The sequence below is a fragment of the Drosophila persimilis genome, unplaced genomic scaffold (assembly GCF_003286085.1).
Source record: "Drosophila persimilis strain 14011-0111.01,24,50 unplaced genomic scaffold, DperRS2 tig00000000-arrow-pilon, whole genome shotgun sequence".
Classification (NCBI taxonomy): Eukaryota; Metazoa; Arthropoda; class Insecta; order Diptera; family Drosophilidae; genus Drosophila; species Drosophila persimilis.
The window spans coordinates 23,721,631-23,746,897 of record NW_020825288.1 but is presented as its reverse complement, the minus strand read 5'-3'; the positions used below and the strand labels follow the sequence as shown (position 1 = coordinate 23,746,897).

General features: G+C 39.9%; 1 protein-coding gene across 11 annotated transcripts; it reads left to right on the top strand.

Moving 5' to 3' along the window:
• LOC6591536 (casein kinase I) lies at nt 1-21,401 on the top strand. 11 transcript variants are annotated; one of them, XM_026984228.1, is made up of 12 exons: nt 1-252; nt 6,785-6,993; nt 10,820-10,930; nt 12,273-12,439; nt 15,335-15,449; nt 15,510-15,778; nt 15,839-16,009; nt 16,740-16,817; nt 17,218-17,298; nt 18,530-18,628; nt 20,446-20,552; nt 21,058-21,401. In XM_026984228.1, the coding sequence occupies exons 2-12, from the start codon at nt 6,882-6,884 to the stop codon at nt 21,125-21,127; spliced, it is 1,380 nt and encodes a 459-aa protein (XP_026840029.1). In that variant the 5' UTR covers nt 1-252; nt 6,785-6,881; the 3' UTR covers nt 21,128-21,401. The 11 variants fall into 11 exon arrangements, 10 of the variants coding, with proteins under 10 accessions (XP_026840029.1, XP_026840023.1, XP_026840024.1 ...); XM_026984222.1 differs by lacking the exons at nt 1-252; nt 12,273-12,439 and adding exons at nt 6,589-6,665; nt 14,215-14,366; XM_026984223.1 differs by lacking the exon at nt 1-252 and adding an exon at nt 6,590-6,665 and having other exon boundaries at nt 21,076-21,401.
• Nucleotides 21,402-25,267: the final 3,866 nt, after the last annotated feature.

The following is a 25,267-nucleotide window of genomic DNA, read 5'->3' as shown; positions in this document are numbered from 1 at the left end:
TCCAGCAGCAAAAACAACAAAGAAAGCAGCAGCAGAAACAACAACAGCAGAGAGTGGAACGGCCGCCGCAGCAGAAGTCAATCCAACAACAGCTGCTTACAGTTGGACCAAGCAGTGCTCTGCTGCTGGCTCTGCTGATCCCCCCTGCATTGCACACAGAAATCCATGCATGAGGCCAAGAAGCAGAGCTCTCTCTCTCTCTTGCTCTCGCAGTGGTCTGACTAAAAGCGCCGTTTGACGGAGTTTTGCCGGGTTAGTGTTTTTGTTGTTCTTGTACACCCGATCCATTCTTATGTTGAACACATGTTGAAGGCACAGCAGCAGCAAGGCTGAAGGCTGAAGGCAGATGCCAGAGAGAGGGACATCCATAGGATGCACAATAGTGTGGGAATGAACTGAAAGTGTGACCAGCTTAATCAGAGTGTGTGTAGCCTTCAATTTGGCAAATGCTTATTTGAGAAAAAATGCTCGCATTGTATTTCACCCGCGACTTTGACCTCAACAGAGCATCAGCCAACATAAGAGAATGAAAAAAAAGTACGATATTTTTTAGTTGGCAACGCGAAACGCACGTGAGGTTTTTCAATGTCGACCGCACACGCCCCCCTACGCCGCTCGCCCTTAAGCTGCATATGCACATTCCTCCACTCATTCACACGCCCGCCCACGCGGCACAGAAGGCGGAAGGAAGGAAGGAAGGAAACGAGCGTAAATAACCGTAAAAGCAGGGTTGGGACCCCAGACAGGGTTGGAGGAGATTTTCGATTGGGTTCTGTGGTGATTTTCGGGGTCGTCTGGCACCAAATGAGCCCCAAAGGCAGGCAGGAAGAGAACACTAGAAAGCAAATTACCGACAATTTTTCGACACACACACACACACACACACGCAGACATGTATTCTATGCTGCATAGATAAATGATAGCGTTTGACCTCGATCATAGTCATTTGCATAACTTTTAGCTTTTGCACGTGGTGGTCTCCCAGCTGAGGCTAAACTAATTAAATCTCTAACCACACGTACACACAGACTGTTGGGGGTGTGCGGGGGTGCTGCATATTCAATGTTAATCTAACATGCAAAGGTCAATCGGCCATTGAGGCGCCCCGACACACAAACATACAGACAAACAGACACACAGTTTGTCTGTTTGAGGCTGTGGCGTTGATAGACTACATAGTGAATGGAATTGTTGTTGCTGCTGCTGGGGCTGCTGCTGCTGTGACGCGCAAACCCAACCCCAAAGCAGCGTCAATCAGTCTGGTACAATGGTACTAATCATAAGTATTTCCAGCAAAAAAATAAAAAACCTTTTTGTAAAAATATTGATTCGCATATTCATTTATTCCATGTCGGGACTAGGAGTGTCATTTATTTGTGGTCTGCAGCCCACTGTACTCTTGTTGCACTGGCGCTTGCACCTCACTCTCTCCTTATGCCAGGCTCTCGCCTCCCCCGTCTCCTCCTCCTCCTGCTTACACTGCAGGCTGCATGCCCACTCTTCCCACTCGCTCGCACACTCGTTCATTTCGCCTCGCCATTGTCTGACGTCGCTGCTAATCAACGCTCGCTTATCTAGCCAACTTGTTCGCACTGCTTGCGCCTTGGCCTACGAGAGAGGGAGAGCGAGAGCGATAGTGAGTGATAGTGTGCGTTCTCAAGTGCTTTCTGTATGTGTGATGTTCTCTTGTGCTTATCAATGCGCTGCTTGATAGGTCATTTGGAGTGACAGAGAGGGTGCTGGCGTGGAGGAGGCGGCCCTTGAAGTACTCTGTCCGGTGTGTCTGTGTGTTGTCCATTTATGTGTTATGCGAATCAGAACGATAGTAGTTGAATGTTGTTGCTGTCGGCAGTGCCTTTCAAAACGTCAAAATGCCATTGAAATTGGATATTGACACGTTATGTTGTGTTTAGCAGTCCGTGTGGCAGCAATTCGATTACAGAAGCACAGCGAAACCGTCGCAGCGAATAACACAATAACAATTATATTAATAATAGCAAGCACACACAAACAAGGCGCATTGTCAAAGGAATTTGGTTACAAAACAAACTCTAATACCCTTTCTGTTTGATAAAATAACAATAACAGCAAAACTATTGTCAATTAGTCGAAATCTGATACATAATGGAATAGGGATTTCCGCTTGAATTGAAGGATCAAAACGCCTTCAAGTAAGACCGACCAAACGTTTTGAATATTAACTAAAACAAGGTCACCCTGTACCCTAAACTAGCTGACCAGAAATTGTATTGGCAGCGTATTCCAAATTCGGTATATTTTCACTTACATTCCCCTTATAATTTTGCCCAATTGATTTGCATAATTGAAATTCAATTGCTTGTGCGCTGGCAATTATATTGAAATTGTTTGTTTCTATAAATAGTGGCGATTACAACAACAAATCAATTGTGTAATCCCCCTAAGAGAGAGAGAGAGAGTGAGAAGCAGAGAGAGAAAGTGGAAAAGCGGACACAAATCTCTGCCTGATAAGAAATACACACACGCACACGCACACACCACCACGTACACAAATACAAATACAATTATCACACAATGATTTCCTTTATCAAAAGCTTGCACTTATTTTCAGTGCTTTCTTCTCGTTGTTGTTGTTTATTTTCCAGCGTTATGTAATTTTCCTAAAAATATCAGCATTACCAAAGTTTTTGAGTATTTTCTAGGGCTTCTCCCGTGTTCTAATTGAATTTTCGAATGACTCAGAGTTCGAAAAGCACTGGGCTAATCAATAATTTGTCAAATTATGGTTCCATTCCTCTAGCCAGAAGGTTCCTCGCTCTCTTCAAAGTGAAGAAATTCTAATTGGGGGTTTCCGCTGTTTTGCGGTTGCTGTTTCCTCCCTCTCCCTCCCTTCCTCTCTCTCTGACTGGGGCTATACCTTCTTTGATTTACAGTTGATTTATTCACGAACCACACATATGAGTGCTGTGTGTGTGTGTGTGAGGGTGTGTGTGTGTGGGGGGCTACCCACCTTGTGCATATTTTTATTTTTAGCTCCTGGCTTATTTTTAATTATTGATTTTCTCTCCCGCTCTCTGGCAAACAAAATAACACAAAAAATGAATATTTTTCTTTCATTTCACTTTCTTTGAAACGGGTTTCTTGCCGGATTTGCATTGACACTGCCCGCCCCGGGGCTGGAGCTTAATTTCGTTTCTCTCTGGCAACAAGTGTTAATTTGGGAATTCCCAAATGTTATGCAATGCAATATTACGAGAAGGAAAAAGAAGAGAAATAAGTTAGAATATAAAAACAGCGACAGGCGGGGATACTGGCCACTATACCATCGAGGAGCAGGAGAAAACTTGGGATTCATTGGGGTTTTCTGTGAAATATTTAAAGACCAGAGTGTTTTAGTGTTGCAAATCCCTTGTTTTAAATCCTTGGGCTGTGTCTATCCCCTTGGCACTCTCTCTCTCCCTCTCCCTCTCTCTGTCCGTCTTCATCCCAGGAAACCGGTCAATGCTGATCGTCTTACAACAGGACCCCAGCTGTGCTCAATTCTCAGTCGATAGCCTTTTCTCACATGTTGATTCATAAAGAAATAAGGCAAAAACACAGTGTATTTTTGCAATTTAAGAACCACAACGGAGAAGTGGGAACCCGTTTGGCCAGCAAAAGAAGGAGAAGAAGCAAAAGCGAAGCGAACGACCCCAAAAAAAAATATAGAGACAGACAGACGCTCAATAAAAAACTGTTAAAAGTGGGGAGCCATGAGATATACACCAGAAGTAGAGCCAAAACAGCGATCGATCGCTGGGACCACGAATGGAAGGAGTTATATGTACATATGTGTAGACATATGTATACATCCATCCATCGACACACACTCGTGCAGTACTTTTGAACCAGTTTTGCCCGCAGGATATTAAGCCATAAAAACAGTCAAAGCAATAACAAGAAAAGCCATGAGAAATGGAGACGTAAAGAAGTAGGGAATACCCTACAGAAACTGAGATGGTGGAGGGTATACAGGAAAAACAGTCGAAACTCGAAAGGTCTATCATTTTGGGTATAGCTTGGGATCAGGTCTGGGTTCTTATTATATCCATATGCGCCTTCCTTTACGGTGTAGGGGAGTCCAATTGAAATTTGCCTGCTTCTGTAGAGCAGGAGACGGAAACGGAGAGGGAGGAGAACTTGTAATCGAAGTCGAACTCGAACTCGAACTTGTTTCTGCCTCATTTCGACGCCTGCTCTCTGTGATCTCTCCATCTCCCTCTGTCGCACTCGATGGTCCTACTCTGCTTCTCTTTCTCTCGGAGCAATTTAGTCTTTAATTGTTATCGGCGGTTTTTACTCTGTGTTTTATTTTTTACAACAGCGCTTAACGGTACAATTATCGGTCGAGTCGGTTGTGTCTGTGTGTGTTTATCTCTCTCTCTTTTACCCTCTCACGATCGCGTTCACTCCTTCTGTGATTGAGCGCTTGTGCTCTTTCTGAGCGAGTGTGTGTTGGTGTTGGTGTGTGGGCAGATAAGATTTTCTATCCCGACTCCCGTTTGCAGCTGGCAAAATAATAATTTACAAGCAACAAAAACTGATATTAGATGAAAAGTAGAGAATGGGAAGACCGACAGACAGAGAGAAGAGGAGGAAAGGGGAGACAGAGAAATCGGGGAGAGATTGTGAAGTAGAAAGACTAACTAATAATTTCCTGTTAATGGTTTGGGCGGAGTCTATTTCTACAGAGATTGAGTAGAGGGGAGATCGAGCCCCCTGTTCTCTACCAAATGAAAATTGCTATATGCCACCATATAATCCATATAATATCCATAAAGATCGTCGATTCATCTTGTGTGTAATGGGGGGATATTTGCTATGGGTATGTTATCAGCGAAAAAGATCTTAAAAGTGGAATGTAAAGAAGGAAGGCACCCCAAAAGGTCGCGCCGAACTCTGAAGAGATTTTCCCAGAAATTATAGGGACAAATATCTGTATTTAGATAACAGGTCATGTTGATAGTCTAATCTTTTGTGCCTGTTTGTCTTTGCATTGGTTACTATTTGCCCATTTCCATGTTCTTGGGGAAAGATAAGGTGCAGTTCTATGATTCATTCTTCCAAAGACGGAATTGATGGCTTTAAGCCTTATTTGGGTCATCCTCCACCTGACATTGAACCCAATTCTGGCATTATGAAAAAGATCTTGCATTGGGCCACACCCCAACAGCACTGCCAACACGAGAAATGCAATAAAGTAAAACCTTTTGTCTTAATCAAACGAACCGAGTATTCGCCTTGTCTGGCCCTGAGTCATGAGTCACTCCGTCGCCCTCCGATCCGAATGGTTACGCCTGGGCGAGCGCTCTCGCCTCGCCACTAGGCCCGCTCTTGGCCCCCCAGACCCGCAGACAGAAAACCTACCTGGCCTAGACAAAACTTCACTTGAGTCCACTCGAGAGTCGACTCTGCACTCCACACTCGACTTGAATCGATTCTTTGTGTGTTGGCACTTTATAATGCAAAAAAGTTTCTGTGTCATTGTCCTGTCGTTTCTTATAAGCTGCCGGGGTAACGCCCACTTGCGGCATGACAATTTTATTTTAGACGGGCTAAGACCAAGACTTGAGCGAACAAGTTTCTAGGTAAACTTTTTATTCAGGCAAATGGTGGAGAACAAAGGATATACGGGTACAACATATTGTATACAGATAAAGATAAACTGTGCGACGATGAAGCGCTATGAATATTGTCCCCAGTCCTTAGGGGATCTTACTTGTCCTTCGTACGAGTACTGGGCCTTGGATGTTTCCAATCATTCAAGATATGAGCCTCATTTTCGTTGGAATCATTTAAAATAATACTATCTATAGGTTTTGTTAGGCTCTCAGAGGGGCCACGCATGGACCCATCAGAATGGGGGGTATAAACCATTGCGGGAGTGCCTTTGAGATTTGAAACACCTCAAGAATCGGGGTGCTTCTGTAGCTGAGGCAGACACTGACCCACTAACAGTCTGAAGTCCTTCCGTAGAAGGTGCCATAAGTAGTGACAGAGTTTTCCGTTGCCTTCTTTGCACAGAGTTTTCGAGGTTTCTCCGGATTGTGATATTCCTCCACCTGCTCTCGGGCTGTAATCCGGTCGACTAAGGCGTTCTAAGGGCGACAGCCTTAGCCAGAAGGTGGTGCCTTGGTGGCTGGGAACCCAATAGATCGGCACCGACTTGGTCGTGCTTGGGCCCGTCAACGAATCGGTTGACCACATCGTGTGCCCGCTATAGGAAGCTTATACGACGGCCTTCTATCAGGGTCTGCGGAGTACAAGCCCGCTCTTGCTTCTCCGTCCATCTTCGAGGCAAAAACGATCACAATCCATTACAGTTTTACTTGAAACACAAAGAAGATCCCATGTTTTCATTAATCATACAACAACAAAAATTGTCTTTCCATTTATTTTCAACTTTTGGAGTGCTCTGTGTGTGTGATTTCTGTTCCATACGAAAGAAAAGCATACAAAAAAATAAAAAAATAGTCCGAGTAGCAATCGATTTTATAGTAAGAATTTCAGCACAGACTTATAAATCCCGTATTTGTATTTTATTTGTTTTGTTTTTGTGTTGTAAATTGTGCCGATCCAGTCAGCAGAATTCTAAATTAAATGTTGCGTAAATATGTGTCAACCTACAAAGCGAAAGAGGAGTACGTGTAAGAGCGATCCGTGGGATACTTGCTTATATGGGATAGCTTAGCCTTGCCTTAAATCGAAACCTTAAGTGAAAACTCCATCAGATACTAATCGATTTCCTTCTCCGTGTGCTTTCCAGTGGCGGCGGCCCACCGACGACAATTGCCGGTCCATCTGTTGGTAATGTGGCCAATACCACGACAGCCCTAGCCGGTGCTAAGAGCTCAAGCAATAACATGTATTCCACCCGCCAATCTGTAAGCACCACGACCGGTGTACTTATGGTCGGACCAAATTTTCGTGTCGGTAAAAAAATTGGCTGTGGTAATTTTGGCGAATTGCGTTTAGGTAAGTACCCAAGACCCCGATATACATATAATCCCAATGTTGTGTGTTCGAAAGTGATATCGAAATCGATTCATTCCATCGTCCATTGGTTATCGATTGCGCTGCGGAATATCAAACAGCCCCAGAGGCTGCTCGGAGAGCTTTCAAAGGCCATCAATCTAAGAAATGGTCTCTCTTGAAAAGCTTCCGTGCCCTCCCACTCTCTCCCGCCGGCCGCAATAGCTGTAAATAAATAGCAAATTAAGTTTATGATGACTCAAAGCCGAGCTTCTGCCTACCTGTCACCCACCCACCCGCACGCCTACACCCTCTTCCTTTCCTCCTACACCCTCTTCCTTTCCTCCTACACCCTCTTTGCATTCCGCTGTCTGTTGTTTTCCTCCCATCCTGTTGTTCTGCGCTACCCTTCCTGCTGTCCGCTGCTCCCTTCCTGCTGTCCTCTGCTTTCCCATTTACCTTTTTGGAATGCAAGTAATGTCGCCCCGACGTTTTCGATACCCTGGCAGAGGGTATACTGGTTTTGAGCATTTCCTTGACCGAAGGGTACCCTAGGGTAGCTAAAGCTTCGGTCCTTGGAGGTAGCGCTTCGTCCTTCCAGGTTGTGGCCTGCCCGGCCCCTGCCCCTCGTTCCTTTCTTCAGTCGGCGACTGTTGCTGCCAAACAGTATTAACCACAATGAGAACAGTGGCTTTTTTTACTCACGAGAGTGCCCACCGTACAAGCAGCAAACAAACAAGCCAACAAAAACCATGCCATTCCATTCCGCCATCTGTTTTCTTGGCGTCGTCGTCGTCGTCGTCGTCGTCGTTGTCGTCACTTTTGCTTTGTTTGCTAAATGCGCTTTTATAAAGTTGTTGCCTCGCCCCGCACCGCCGTACCCCTCCCCGTCTGTGCCCCTCTTTTTTTTATTTGGGGCCTGCCACTTCCTTTTGTGCATTTGCTGTCACATTGCCAACAGGTAGCCCCCACCTCCCAGCGAAGCAGTGCTGCTAAAACTGTGGGCATTCCTGCCTTAAAGGTACAAATTCTTGGAGAGTCGCATGCTCGGAATGCCCTACCTTCCACAAGCACACTCTATCAGTGCTTCTTAAACCTCTGTACAGTTTACACTCCCTCTCTCTCTCTCTCTCTCTCTCTCTCGCTCTCTTAATTGCGGCCCCCCATTTAAAGCTGGAGCCGCACTTTTTCTTTGTTCTATCTCTCAGGCCGCTCATTTTGTTATTTGTTTTGTTTGCCCTCTTTCTGTCGTTCTCTCTTCATCTTTTTCTCTTATTTGCATTTTGCGCGGGCATCACACACACACACACACACCCATACAAATGTGGTTTTTGCATGAATCATTCCGCTGGAAAAGAGTAGACAATGCAGAATGGCGGAGATTGGAGAATGGAGAAAAAAGATACACAGAATACAAAAAAGCTGTTTTTAATTGGATTCATTTATATTCTTGCTAAACGATAGGGATTTCTTTAGCTATTTCGCAAATAGGAAATCCCATACAGTTTTAGCATCACTGCACTGCCGTAGAACAGCGCGATCGCAGCACTGAGACTGCTTGCTTTTAACTGCTTTCGGCGCTCGCGCTCGACTCAAGCAGAGCCCTCACAGCCCGTTCATTCAATTTGAATCGTTTTCGATAAGAGGAGACCCGTACCCGTACCCGTAAAGTCGCATTAACAAACAAATCTAACAAATCTCATCTAATATTTTACCAACTGTAGCCGCACCTCACGCTGTGACGTTAGTCCAACGTCTGATTAAATTATAGACGTTTTCTGTGACGTCACAGAACACTTGTTATTTTCTTTTTCTTCTTTTTCCCTTGCTTCTGATATCATTTTTATTAATTGTGCTCTATATATATTTCCCCCATTGTGTGTGGTGTGTGTGTCTTTGTTTGTTTTCTTTTCGCTTATTTCCCATTAAATCCGATTACCGCAAAACGCTTAGATAAAAGTTGCGATATTTTTGGGGGATTTTTTTTTCATTTTCAATTTTGTGGGGAATTTCGATGAATTGCAATAAAAGTGACAAATTTGGTTTATTCTTTCACACGCCCATTTCGCTATTTTGGCATTTCCCAATTTTTAATAGAAGAAATAACAGACACGAAAAAAGTCAAAGGAAAATCATGAAAAACAAAGAATGTAGGTGGGTTTCTTTCTCTCTCTTTTTATGGGCGCTTTGCGTGGGCGTTTCTCGTTTAATTTGGGAACTTTTCTCAGTTTATTTCTGTTTTCCATAGCACGCCCTTAAAAAAGAAATTGTTGTTTAGGGTCGGGGTCTACTGTGTGTGTGTGCTTTTTATGGAAAACTTTTGTTCCTATTCGGCGGCATCTACTTTTGAGGTTGGGGAGTTCGCTCTGCCTGAGGTTCATTTATTATGATTAATGATTAATATTGTGTATTGCGTTAGGTCATGTTGTTTGAGAGTCACTGGTGTACGAAATGTGGTTTTAAGGGAATTGTAGAGAGGTCTTGGAAAGGGCTTCCTTTCCTTGGAAGTGCACTGCTTTCTACAGTTTTAAGAAACCACTACAGCCACTGGTATGCACTGCTTTCCTTACTGGCTTTCGGTATTTTTCAATGCATTTTCAATGGAAATTGTTAATGTCCGTGCACAGCAATTAAACAAAACGATTTTGAATGACAGTCGCCTGTCGCCACATGCTGTTGCCACTCCCGTTTCACCACCCCCCCTCCCTTGATACTCTATAAAATATTTTAAATGCATGTTTTTCACTCATTCTAAGAAATTAACAAATGAAATTCTTTGGGCTTTCTAATCTGTGGTGGGCTTGGTGGGTGGGTGGGTTGGGTGGCAGGAGGGCGTGCCAAAGGGCGTTGCTGGGGGACGACGTCGTCGTCTATATGTAATCAAAGTCATGCGGCATTCTCTGACACTGTGTGTGTTTGCTGTATACACTCATAAGTGTGTGTGTGTGGTTGTATGTGTGTGTGTGATGACTCTATCAACGGTTTAATGTTCTGTCTGTTGATAAGCACTGTACCTCCGTCAAACACCCACCCACACCTGAACACACACACACACGCTCAGTCGCTCACTCACTCGCTCGTTGAGGCACACGTTTCAGTCGCTCTCTCACACTCTTCCACTTTACGCTCAGACTCATTCAGAGGCTCTCTCTTCCATTACCTCTCCAGTCTCGCCCTCCCACCCACTCTCTTATGACATAATTTCGCACATGAGCGAACTTGTTATACCCTCGCTGAGGGTATGCTGATTATGAGCAGATGTTGTCACTGCTTGGCACTGCTTGGCAGGAATTGCATCGGATCATAAACTATAATCCAATCAGATTATTGCCTCTTATAGCTGTAATAGAAATCATAACGGTATCAAACGCTTCGGCACCCGATGCTTTAAATCTCTGCTCTTCATCATTGACATCGTCTGTCTCTGTCAGTGTGTCTTCATCGTTTACCGTTGCTTGTGTCGTGTGTGTTTCGTCACATCAGCAAACAAAAAAAAATAAATATAAAACAAAAATGCAATTCCCAGTTTGTATATATTTCTTTTCGTCTTTCTCACTCTTCCTCCGCCCGACATAGGTCGTCGAATGTGTTGCTTTGGTGGGCGTGGCACTGCCGAGAACAGTGGGGCAGGTAAAGAAAGTGTGCGCGAAGAATGCATGCCGTCTCTCCCGTCTTGAGCATGAGAATTGTGTGCGTGGGAGAGGGTCTCTTATTCCTTCTCTTATTTTTTGCTTGAAGTGTTTGGGTTTTTTTTTCTCCCCCCTCGAATGACGATTTATCGTACCATGTTTCAATTCGAACTAACATTTTGCTCTCCTTTTATTTTCAGGAAAAAATCTTTACAACAATGAACATGTAGCAATAAAAATGGAGCCTATGAAGTCAAAGGCTCCGCAACTACACTTAGAGTATAGGTTTTATAAACTATTAGGATCACATGGTATGTTAACTATTTATTAAATCCAACCTCAACACCTTAACACCCTAACAAGCAAACACAAGCCCCACTGAAACCCCGTCCCAAACGCCGTCGTCCTCTTTCGTAATACTAATAAAACCAACAGAAAACTAACAATTACTAACCCCCCCCCCGAAAGAAATCCCTCAAGAAAGAGCCAAGCCAAAGAGGTACAGACTGTACGTCTGCACCGAAACGAATATGCCAGATAACACCAAGCACTCTTGCTCTACTACTTATCTCTCCCTCTATATATCTATTTATCTATATAACTATACCTCTCTGTCTACCTCCTACTAACCTAAACTCCAAAATAAAACAAAGTTTTGCACCGTTACCACCACTACTTGATTAGTTGTACTCTCGTGTAACGATTTGCTTATCATTTTCTGTATAACACTCTTTGGCTGTGTCCAGCCAGTGTTATACGCCGTTGAGAAGAATGAAAATTACGACGAGAAGAGGAAAAACATTAATAGATTTTCTCAAGCATATTTTCGGAGGTCGGTCGCGGTGCGTGAAGTGAAGTGAAATTTGACAAAGAAAATTAATAATAATACGTATTGCAATATACAGTATTGTATAAATATTATTGTGGCTTTCTAGCTACTGTTATACCCACCAAATGTAAAAACAGCTCCAAAATCACTTTACTGCTAAATCTCTATCTCTATATGTTATATATACATTTGTATATACTCTATATCTGCTATATATACCGATTTCTGAACTCTTGTTTTTTGCCCTATTTTTGGTTAATTCTTTTTTGTTTTTTGTATTTTTTTTTTTCTTACGTTACTTCCTTTTCTTGTTTGTTGTTATTATATATATATACATATATCTTGCTCTCTGTTCATCAACAACAACAACTATACTCTGCGAAAACCCACCCTACTCCAAAAACCCGAAAACATATATTCATTCGCAATGAATAATTGAACAAAACCCGTTAATAAAATTGAAATTCAAACCCGAAATTGATCATCATGCGCTGCTCTCTGTCTCTATCTCTCTCTCTCTCTCTCTATATATATAAATATATCGATCTCCCTGTGTCTGCTGCAATCAACCTCAACCACAACCCAAAACCGAAACCGAACTGATCCGAAACTGATCTGAATCCAACCTAAAACTGTTGCATAATACATTGTGATGGCATGTTATATACGAAACCCCCTCACACATCAACCCCATCATCGGAATGGTAATCGGAAATGAAATCGGACTGGATCGTAATTTGGAAATGGATTCTATCTTGTACGTCGTAACGAAATGAAACAAAATGAAACGAAATGAAATGAAATGAAATGAAACGAATGTCCAGCCGAATCCGCCCCAGATGGCGTACCACGCATTTATCACTTGGGCACTTGCGGTGGCCGTTACAATGCCATGGTTTTAGAGTTATTGGGATTGTCATTAGAAGATCTCTTCAATATTTGCGCCCGTAAATTTTCACTTAAGACTGTATTGATGATAGCAAAACAACTTGTAAGTGTGGCATTCTTCAAACAAATGGAAAACTATCAACACAACGAAAGTGAATTCTTTTCGTATTCTTTGTATTTTTGATGAGGTGTGAACGGATCATTGATATCTTAATGATGGTTAGAATGTCCAAGCGACTGCGTTGAAAATTTCTTTCATAACCAGTGTTTGACAGTATCCTTTAGTATTGGAAAACATCAAGCGTTTCAAAGTTCCTTTAGTGAAATCCGTTCAAAACTCATCAAAAAAACACAACGGATACTATTTTTTCTGGAATTGTTAATAACATTATGAACCAAAAGTGTCTCAACGGCTGAAAGTTAGCTTTCTCAATGGTTTTTATATAATTTGTATGATTTACGAAACTGTTATAAATCTCGTAGAACACACGCAATGAACGTTAGTCGAGTTTTTAGTTTATTGTAGATAGAAAGAAATGAAATACCGTAAGAGTAATTTGATTAAAAACTGCATACAATTCTTCTTTGTTTTTTATCTTAAATTTTTTTTTTTTTTTTTTTTTGATTGTAGCTACCATTTGTAACGATCTATAAAGAAACTTATTCTAAAAGCATGTAAATAAGCGTCGTATATAAATAGAAAAAAGTACACATTTAAGGCATACCAGCAACAGAAATAATTCCTTGTAAATAAAACAACAACAGCAAAACAGTATGTTTCGAAATTGAACTTTGCCCAAAGCATAATTAATACACATGTTTAGTTGTTTACTTAAAAATACTTTTTATCTCTGTCTTTCACTTTTGTTTTCGTATGCGCTGCGCTCTCTCTCTCTCTCTCTTTCTCTATGATTATTTCTATGATCGAAAGTGTATATAATTTAACCAAAAAAACTACTAACACTGTTGCAAAAGATTGCCCATCGAAATAGCTGATTGGAATATCAATAATCGAGTTCAGAGAGACGGAACACCTCCAAAACTGTTATACACACATACACACACACAGACCACACACCCACAGCGACAGCGACAGCAACAGCAACACCCCAGGAAAGCCAACTACTATAATATTTAAGCGTATCCTTAAGCACACTCAAAGAAAATTGTTGAAACAGTTGTCGAAATCTCAATATTGTGTTAGGTTAGGATTATAGGTTAGGCGTTGGGCGAGTTCTTCTTGTGCTTCAGTTGGGGTCGTCGAGCAGCAGCAGGCTTCCTCGTGTATATGCTTCGAGAATCTCTATTTTTGTTGTTCTTGTTGTGTTTAGCACAGTTACTTGATTGTATATTTATTCTCTCTCTTTCCCTATCGATCAAATAAAAGGTGGTAATATCGTAAGACGCGCTAAACTAACCTCCAAACCATGAGCCGTATCTCCATCGCTCTCTCTGTCTCTCAATCTCTCGCTTTACACATCTCTCCCTGTCTCTCTCAATCACGCTCTCTCTTTCTCGTTGTGTCCGACAACTCGCCATATCAAACAAGTACAGCTCCCTCAAAAACAAAAAGAAAAACTGTTATATCAAATGTGAAATTTTGTATCTCTCATCTTTCTTTCTTCTCTCTCCCATCTCTCTCTCTCTTTTTATCTCTCGCTCACGAATTTTTGCATAAATACAACAAAAACAACAACAACCGAACAACAAATCGAACATCAAAATCTTTTGTGCGCTGTCCAACACTCAAACCACTCGCTCGATTCCTTGCAAATAAAAAAATAAACCAAATTTCATATGAACCAATCAACAATCGACCAATCGACCAACCAAACAAACAACCAAACAACCAATCATCCAACGATTGTTGGCCAATAGCAGAGGGTGTACCAGAAGTATATTACTTCGGCCCATGCGGCAAATATAATGCTCTTGTTATGGAATTACTTGGTCCATCACTCGAAGATTTGTTCGATATTTGCGGCAGACGTTTCACTTTGAAGAGCGTACTACTGATAGCTATACAATTAGTAAGTACAACCACAAACACAAACAAATCAAATCAAAACAAAACAAAACCAACAATCGCAACAGCAACAAACGCAACAACAATCAGCAAAGTTTTCTTTAAGCACGCACATAATCATATTCTCTCACAACACTGGTAGTCAGGCCAAAAATTAACCAACACTACTGCTAAGATCAAGACGAACACTATTCTATTTTATGTTTGTGTGCGTGTGCTGGGCTTGGGAGACTGTATGTGTGTGATTTTTCATTAGGGTTACCCGTTTTTAAAAATTATAATATTTACAATATTTATTAATTTTTTTTAATTTGTTATTTTCCATCACTAACAAATTAGGTCGTTGCCTCTATTTCGCTCTCGCCCGCTCTCCCTCTCTCTCTCTCTCTCTCTCTGCGACTCTCACTCTCTTTCTCGCATTTTTTGTAGACGCCTGGTTGAGGTTTAATTTTAATTATAATTTGTTTCTTAAGTTGATTATTCGCCTACATTATTCAGAGGTTGTCATACACTTAAAATTTGCCTTTTTTGTTTTGTTTTTATAGCCACCATAGTTTATAAATTTACCACGAAATTCAGCCAAAAACCAAACCACAAACGTTCATTGTAATATGATATAAAATTTGCATGTCTACATACGATTTTGTAGTTTAAAATAGACATTTTAAGTTGTTAATCTATGATTTATCAGAGAAATCAATCAATCGATAAAAAACCAAAATCAAATCAAATCCGTTGCCATCAAACAGCAAACAGTAAAAATCAAAGCTAGTTGAGACACTGCAGAAAATCTAAGTAAAATTTAAAAATAAATTGTATTTTGTGTTTAATAAAAGAGCAATCCATAATGGTCTTAAGATATATTATGGATTGCTCCTATAGAATTATCGACAACAAATTCTACTTTAGCTAATTGATTTTCTTTCTATTTTCCTGTGATCACCTTCCATCACCCAACTCCAAACACTACAGCTCCACCGGATCGAATATGTTCATAGTCGGCACTTAATATATAGGGATGTGAAACCAGAGAACTTTCTCATTGGCAGAACGTCAACAAAACGTGAAAAAATTATACACATAATTGGTGAGTAGTCGAATATTAATTGGAAACCCTTATAACGATCGACTTTCGTCTTTTATTTAGATTTCGGTTTGGCCAAAGAATACATTGATTTAGATACAAATAGGCATATACCATATCGGGAGCATAAGTCCCTAACGGGCACCGCACGCTATATGTCAATCAATACGCATATGGGGCGTGAGCAGTCGCGACGTGACGATCTGGAGGCATTGGGTCATATGTTTATGTATTTCTTAAGAGGTTCACTGCCGTGGCAAGGCCTTAAGGCTGATACACTCAAGGAGAGATATCAAAAAATCGGTGATACGAAACGTGCAACGCCCATTGAGGTCTCTTAATCCCTTCACATTTTGAAGTAATGATTTCTAATGGCAGTTCTTTTCCTATAGGTGCTCTGCGACGGACATCCGGAAGAGTTTGCAACATATTTGCGTTACGTACGGCGGTTAGATTTCTTCGAAACGCCCGACTATGATTTTCTGCGAAGACTGTTTCAAGACTTATTCGACCGTAAGAACTACACCGACGAGGGAGAGTTCGACTGGACAGGGAAGACAATGGTAGGTGGTTACCATTCAACCCAATTATTACAAAATCAAAATCCTAACCATGCACTATACGTAAGTTTTCATTGAGTGCATTCTAACCAAGGACACCACAGACACCACACATAGACACACGAAAAGATAACTCTGCCGAATTCTAAAGCATCGATATCATAATTTAATTTATAGGAGACATAGTGCGAATGCAAACCTTTAGATCAGATCAGAGTAAATATATATATAGATGTATACCCATAGCCCATAAAAAATCCAAGCCCAAACAAGGAACCATCCAATTAACTCGAAACATCATTTTTGAATTATGGAAAAGATCGATCAAGAGCGGACAATGTAACTAATCAAAAAAAATCAAATAAATCCATCATCACGATCGCCAAAATACGCAAGCCGACTGATTATCGATCTTACGACGTAGAGCCCAATCAATCTGAAGGCTCCATAACCATTGCTCAGTTCGCTTTTTGATGCTGCGGAACGAGAAGCAGATGACGATCAGTTTGTTCAAAAGTTCCATTCATGTATTATCTTCTTTGGCCAAGCAATATATATTTTCTATTCGAGGCCGCCCTCTTCCTCCCAAGTTACGGACAAAGTTAAAAAACCAATCCCATAAAATAAAAACTATTCGAAAATGTTTTATCGTCGTTGTTCCTCTTACACCCTCCTACCCATCTTACCCATAGTTTTTCTACAGCAATTTAGATATTTCTGTATTGTTTTTAAGACCAAGGAGCAGCTGGATCAAATGAAAGTCATTAAGAATGCGCCGCCGTCGCATTTGGCCAAGAACAAGTCAGATAAGGTATCAGAAAAACAGAAAGAGATATCGAAATCAGTGTTGCATAGCCATGTATGATGCTCAATCGCTCGCTCGCCCGCTCAGTGTTGGTAAATGCTTGTATTGTTTGCTTTTGATATTGGTTGGTTAAGCTAGCGTAAAATTAAGCATAAATGATGAAACTAACTTAAGCAATAACTTGATGCCATTTTTAACAGCACTTCTCTTCTCTCTTGAACTCTTTTTCTCTTTTTTTCGGTTATCAACACCGTTTCATGTCCGTGTGCGTGTAACTCTCTATGTGTGTGTTAAAACCAAAAACTCGAAACTGCATCATCTATATATATATAAACATATATAATACAAATAAAAAACCCAACTGCATCCCAAAAAAAAATCATTGACACACGACAAAAAATAACAGTCAACGCCCGTCGGATCTCTGCAAACTGGCCATGAAGTCATCATTTCACCAAATAAAGATCGGCATAATGTTACGGCTAAGGTAAAGTATACTTATATACATATATAATCCATATTCCAGAACAGAAACCAAACCTTGTGCCACTCTACAGTATACAATTATACATCTGTATGTCTCTCTGTCCCTCTGATGGAAATGTAACTTAATTTCGTTTATATACTCAATGGTTGTAAGACAAACAACAGTTACCTTTGTTTAAGTATAGCTTTAGCTGACTTTTCTCTCTTTGGTTCTTCTTCTTTTCTATTCCATTCTAACATTTGATCTTTAACTATTCTTCTTTTTCCACCCTACTCTCTCAAACGCTTTTGTTTTACTCCTACTACTCCTACTTTTCTCTCCACACAAAATGTTACCATTTACGTTCTGTACAAACCTATATACATGTATGAGATTCCTATATCTATAGGATGTTTCATATTTTGATTTTGATGACGATAATGAGAATGAGAATGAAGAATATATCGTACTCCAGGTTAGACGTTGTAGACTTGAAAAATATCTCTGTACTGGTTAGTGTGAAATGCGAATCTAACCAATCAACATACTAGAATACGTCTGTGTATAACAGATTGTAGAGAGTAATGCTAGGATCAGAAATGGCTTTCGTCTGCAATTTGTTTTAATTTCTTTTGCCAAGGAATTGCTCTGTTGCCTTTCAGGGGACTGCCAGCTTGAAAATGCTCGTGTCGTATTTCAACCTGGCAACACTGAGAGTTGAACTAACCTTACTTCTGTGTATTAGACCTGCTTGAATCGATTGATCGCTGGTGAACGGGTCTTGTAGTAGCGTTGCTCTCTCACACACAACTAATTCCGCTCTACTTTCCTCTTTGTTTGATGAAATTTTGATTTTTTGTTGGCTTGACTTGTCTACCATATGAAATAAGTTTATGTTTTCGGTTTTTGGTCCGGTGATAACTTTAGTTCCAGCACATTCTTGACTTGCTTTAGTTTTATTTAGACTCATACACACACACACAAAACATACACACCACAAAAAATACTTTATACAAATTAGAACTGTCTCTTTGTTGTACAGTAAAACCAAAAAGAAAATGTATACCAATCGAAAATTAATTATTGATAAATTTGCATAAATCCGTTTCCAACAATTGCTCGCTCGCTCGCTCGAAAACCGATCCGAAAACTGTACCCAAAACAAAAAACCAAAACCACACAACTTACCTCCAATCCTCCACAATCAACCATCGAACCGAATCGAATTGAATCGCATTGAATCGACCACCAGACAAATGCCAAAGGAGGTGTTGCTGCGTGGCCTGATGTGCCAAAGCCGGGGGCAACACTGGGCAATCTAACGCCGGCCGATCGGCATGGCTCAGTGCAGGTAAGTTCGCTGCGACAACCGGCCAGTGTTGTACAACCGTTTTTCTTTCTTTCTTTTCCGTTTACTCTGTTCTGTTGATTTCTGTTTTGTCGCTCGCTCGCTCTCCTCCGCTCTCCGCTCTGTCTTCAGTCTGTAATTGTATATAAATAAAAATGTACCAAGATGTACAACAACTCTGTAGCAAGGACAAAACATGTCCCAACATCTACGAACATAAATACATAATACATACATATTTGCATTATCGCCTCATTATGTTATTGAAGTCTTTGAACGATTGTAATTTTGTACATACATATACCCGTATTGTATATCCTATAAGTATATCTATCCTTATCTATTCATTGAATTACTCGCAGACTGTTATATTTTTGGCCTTTTCAATTCTAATGTTTTCACTTGATTTACTCTACATTAGCTCAACAAGGTACTGAACAACAATCTCTCTCTCTCTCTCTCAATCTCCTCCCAACGTGTGTTATTCCTAATCTAATCCTCTCCACTCTAGTTTACTCCACTTTTGTTCGGTTCGTTTTGGTTTCTACCCACGTTTCGTTCGTTCTCTTCTTGGGTGACACTTTTTCTCGGATCTTCCTCTAGTATTTTTTTTTTGTTTTCCTTGACTAGAGTAATTGATTGAGGATTCCACAACGAAAACTGCATGAGAGATTTTTAAGAAGATGAAACGTGTTCGCACCTGCATGCTGTGCGCATTAACCAACACTGGTCTAGCCGTAACTGTACTTGTCTGCATGTCACACCACCATGTCACCACTCAAAGACCACTACTTAGAAGCTGCATGGCTGCACCTTTCACACACAGAAAAACACACTCACATAATCGCAAATCAAATACAGTCATAGACTTAAGAATTCGGCGCCAGAGGATTTCCATTTGTCATAAATCAGATACCGATATATCTATCATTGGCATGCCCTAGCCTTAGTATTGGAGAGTCCATTTTTGATGCATCGAAACAAATTCGAAACAAACCACCAAAAACTTATTACAGAGATTGCCCGAAGATTCTAGCTCCGACGATGATAGCCCATTCGATGCTTATTATGAGAAAAGCGACGACGAACCGCCCAAGAAATAAAAACAACAATCAAAGAACCACCTACCACCACCACTACTACTACTACTTTATCTACTACTACTACTACTCTACTTCTTCTACTACTATTACTCAAATACAAACGAATTTACCCTCCGAAATATGCCCAACGAGTTTCCTATTGTTCCTAAGCGAGAGGTATTTGCTATATTAATGATGTCTGTCCTGTCGTCTACGTGTGTCCTGTCATTCATCATCTATGTGTAGTAGCATCTGTGTGTGTGTGCCTGGACTTGTGGTGTGCAAACGAGCTCCGCTGCTGAAAGGCAATCTCTGTAGTAGGTCCAGTAGGGGAAATTCATGACAGCCATTGATAGTTAATCGCTCGTTTGCAAAGGATAAATCCCTCAAAATTTCCCACACGTAGTCCAGTTTGGTTTTGTAGAGCTGTATAACAGTTTTGTTTCATGTGGTGACTGTACCGCGTTCTAAGTCTGGTTTTCGTTTAAAATGTTTTTCGATTAATGATTTCATTTTTGACTAGTGCTAACAATAAATCAAAATAACGACTGTAAATCGTCCAATAATGTATTATCACCAGTTACTATATATATATGTATATATATCCTTTTTAAATATATATATACATATATACTATGTGTATGAACTATATGTTTAGTACAAGAGTTGATGAAATGCGATGACTAATAACACATATTTTATGCATTATCTTTCTCTGTTCTGTGTCCTTGTTTCCAGGTTGTGAGTTCGACGAATGGCGAACTAAATCCGGACGATCCCACGGCCGGACACTCAAACACGCCCATCACACAGCAGCCTGAAGTCGAAGTTGTCGATGAAACAAAGTATGTGTCGTTTAAGTGATCAATTAATCGATGTGTCGATAGATAGACACTGTTCTAAATAGATGTATCGAGCGATAGACTGGTGAACTAATGTTATTCAATGAGAATTCCTTAAAATGTGCATCTCATCTGATCCAAGATAGTGATTCATTATTTGATGAATCTATCGATGAATTTATGGATATCTCACGTTATTTGTTCGCATACTCAATGATCGGAATAGCGATCGATATTGTACGTTCTATCGATACATTTAGTATAGATTTCTACGATAAATCGATTGATGGATCAACTTAATTAGTGAAATTTTTGTTGCTTTTGTCGTTTTTAATGCGCAACTTCCGTTTTTCCGTTTTCTCTTTCTCTCTCTCTCCCCAAATCCCTAACCGCATCCACCACCAACTCCAATCCAATCCACTCCCCTCCCCTTCCCACCCGCATCCTCCGTATCCGTATCCGTGTCCATATCCAATCTCGTTTCTGTCCCTTGGTTAACTGTCTCCAGTGGTTCCTTATATTCCAGATGTTGTTGTTTCTTTAAACGAAAGAAGAAGAAATCGACGCGCCAAAAATGACTAGACGGTGTACAATGTAGTCCGGAACGCGAGGCAGTCACCCTGCTGCGCGCCACTTCACATTCAAACTCACGGGATAGCGTATTGAATAATCCGAGTCAGGATTACATCCAGCAGGCAACGTCGCAGCACACGCTGCGTTATCCTCCATCCGCGTCGATGCTGACGCCCACACCAACTACAAACACACCGACACTTCCGTTGTAATTTATATTAATATAAAACAAACACCCCACAAACAAAACATAAAACAAGAACAGAGAATGCAAAAACATAAATCAAAACAAAACAAAAACAAACAAAAACCCCAACAAAACAAACCGTAAACATTTAAAACATACACTAAAACAGAGTAAAACAAACAAACAAACAAACAAAATGAAACAAGTTTTGATTAATTAATGTAATGATTGTATTTTATTATTATTTTTATTATTTACCAATTTTGCGTTTATTATATAAATTATTATAATTATTAATTATATTATTATTAATTAATGCTATTACAAATAAAAAAGAAAACAAAATTCAAACGTAAAACCGAAATAGAAACAAGAATCCAAGAATCATTCACACAAGCAGCCAGGCAGCTCCCCCCTACCGCCTACACCCTCCCCTCCTATACCCTACCCCCATCCGCAAGCGTCGGTGGAATCCGAAAGGAAACCCTCTAAACCTATCCACAAGCCCCCATTGCTCCTAACTGCAGGAACACACACATACACATACAACAACAAGAAAACCACTTAACATATTTATATATATATACATGTATGTATATTTAAAAGAAAAAGGAGAAACTAGTGCAGCATCATTAAATGAGAAAGAAGAGAAAGTAAGGAAGGAAGGAAGGAAGAAAAGAACAGAAAAGTAAATGATAAAACCATATTTATACGCAACCAACAACAAATTGTAAATTATATTGAAAGAAAAGAAAGCGAAAATAAACTTCATTTTTGAAAAACTATTCAAAAGTAATGCATATGTACGCGGATATATAGGAAACCGAAAGCAACTTATATACATAATACGTATATATCAAATATATAGTATAAATGTATGCCCCTCTCTCTCGCTCTGGCACACGCAGCAGTTAAAGTACTCCCCAGAACCTAGAACCCAGAACCCCTTGCCCCAGGTCCCATCCGAATCGATCGAATCCGATCCGATCTGATCCGATCCTCCCCATCAGCGTAGGCAGCTCTGGTTTAGCTCTGTTTTTTGGATGCACTTTTCTAATGCTAATCTATGTACATACATATGTACATATATTTACACACGCGAGCAGATATTTTGAAATATATACACTCATCTTCACATGTAGCGTATCTATTGGATAAATCAAAATGTAGGAGTAATTCCTGTCCCTCGGAATCCCTCTTGGTAGCTGAATTCGTTTTGTGCATTTATTTTTGCGGATTATTTCTTAGGCCAATGTTTCATTTAGTGGATAATAAGTGGGCTCCGAGTTCCGGATCAATCACTCCTCGATAGGTAAAAACAAAAAACACAGACTGTACTGAGCCACTTATTTTGATATTACGTGATACGAGTACTAAACTAACTGAGAAAGTTGCCTGCACTACTCCCAAGTTCCCAAAGAAAATAAAATAAAATAAATGAATTGAAAAGAAAAGAAAAGATCCCCCACAAACCGCACACATCTCCGACTCTGAACGAATTTGTTTCTCCTCTACACTTCGCCATGAAACAAAACATGAAAAAGTACAGCTAAATCAATAAATCATACGAGTGTGGAATAAATATATATATATATATTTTAAACAAATTTTTTATACTTATTACAAATATACAATACACCATAAAATAAAAATAGTGTTAACTTTACAAGAACAAAGCAAACTTAAAGTGTTTTTTGCAATCTTTCTAGCAATGAAAAACGAAACCCAAAAACAAACAAAAAAAGAAAGCTAACAGAAAATCAAATTTCAAATTTTACATGAATAACAAATATAGTATATGAAATTAATCCAAATTTCTTGTATAGTTAAATGAAAATCATTTGTATTATATATGAAATATTAAATATAAACAAATTATGCTATAAAGTAAAATATGAAAAGGAAAGCAGTCAAGCAGAACAAGAAAAGTCGAAAATTCGCACTAGTTTATATATATATACATATATACATAACTAAAGTAACGTATAACAGATTATACATACATAATGTACTTTAAATGTTGATAAAAGAAAGGAAACAAAACATAAAGCATGCATTGATTTACATATATATTCAAGAAAAGAACAGAAGAAATTGACATATTTGCGACCACACATGCATACACACACCAACACAAACGCCAACACCAAGCAGTGCAGGCCAAAACGAAGAAGGCTGGCGGAGCGAAGAGAACAATACAAACACACACACACACAAAAAACAAACACAAAACGCGTTTAACGGTTGGCTAGCAAACAGTGCACGCAAGCCTTTTGATAATTGCAGGTAAAGCAGTTAACATTGTTAACTGCTGCAAAGCAGTTTTAAAACAAAATTAAAAACAAAAAAATTTAATTCTAACAAAAGTAATGAAAAGAAAATACAGAATGCAAACGGAAATAACACAATGTAAATCATATTTTCCAAACCAAATGATTGACCCAACAACAACGTTTCGGCGAAACAAGCGAAAGAACAACAGAAAATATTGTATAAAAAATGATTTATTATTAATTTATAAGTATGAAAACAACAGCAACAACAACAAATGATAGCATAAACGATGTAAGAAAACAACATGGAAAGAAACAACCAACAAAAAAGAAAGTAAAAAATGAAACAAAAAACAAGCGAAAAAACGAGAACAAAATAAATGAGAAATTATTGAAAAACTACGTGTGTTTTTACAGATTGTTTTCGGAAAGATACTCAAGCTAATTAATGGAAATACAGCAGTTTTGTATAAGATTGAACTTATGATTAATTAGTTGGCATTTCGCACTAGAAAACAAAAGAATTAGACCAATCACGTTGATCGTTGATTATACTAATTTATGGATCAGGCGATCTCTAACAAACAATTCACGACTCGTCCACGCTTCAATACGATCCGCGTACTTGTCCACTTTGTTTCAGTGAGGTACTATGTTAGGAAAGATACTCCGCTTTGTGTTACCTATGTATGTATATAGACAGGTGATGATTTAGGTTATGGGTTCCAATGGATATTTTCTCAACAAAAATATTGTGTCGTGTCCTATGTTATAGGTTTATCCTAGCGAATGCATCAAACATCAAAGGCACTACGATATGCTCGCTTCTTGACAATCGCTAACGCCCCAATATAACTATTGGGTGTTTCCATTCCTTTGCAACTATTCACCAAATTGCGATGCAGATAAGGTTCTACAAGCGAATAAAACCAATAGTTATGCGCATTAAAGGTAGAAAATAATCAAAGTAGTTTGGGGGGTATCACATTCCTGATTATAAGCTGTGTACAATAATGACGATTACAGTTACTTCGCGCAACTGCTTGCTAGTTGACACATTAATTACAAGAAATTTACAAGTTGAACATAATTACCGTTAGAGTTACACGAGCTCACGCCATAGCCGGGACAGCCACCGCAAAGCTTTCATTTCCGGCGCAAAGCTGCTGTGAGTAGCAGTTGTAATTGTTGCCGGTTGGCTTTAAGTAAAAGTCGCGTTCAGCTCAGGTGATCCTAAATCTTGGCTAAGGTCAGGCGCCTTTTAATGCTAGCCAAAGTGAACGGATGCAATTACTCAATGGGGCCGCGGGCGCAGGCGCGGGCGCAAGCTTAAGCTCCATCTGGCCTTTGTGCATTGTGCCAATCGGCAATGAGTCAGTGTGTGTGTGTGTGTGGATGTGTGTTTTATGCTGAGCCCAAGACAATTATTATTATTACGGAGAAACAACAGCAACATTCAACGGGTGAACGTTCGAGATGGAGTGGGTAGAGATCGGAAGAAAGAGCGCCAGCAGTGAGAGCTTTAAGAGTGTTGTATTAACTGTTTAACCTGCTGCTCACGTCTGCTGAGAGAGATATAGAGAGAGAGAGGCGCGCAAGAAAGCTTCAAATAAACTACCAAAACTTGACTCCTCAACCCAATCCAATCCAACAAAACAGTCGTCGCCGAGACTGCTTGCAGCGTT

Bases quoted from the DNA above. Each gene is read 5' to 3' on its own strand.
- LOC6591536 (XM_026984220.1), top strand. From the start codon at position 6,619: ATGTTGCGTAAATATGTGTCAACCTACAAAGCGAAAGAGGAGTACGT. The intron at 16,010-16,739 runs GTAGGTGGTTAC...ATTGTTTTTAAG, and splicing joins ACTGGACAGGGAAGACAATG to ACCAAGGAGCAGCTGGATCA. The intron at 18,629-20,445 runs GTAAGTTCGCTG...CCTTGTTTCCAG, and splicing joins ATCGGCATGGCTCAGTGCAG to GTTGTGAGTTCGACGAATGG.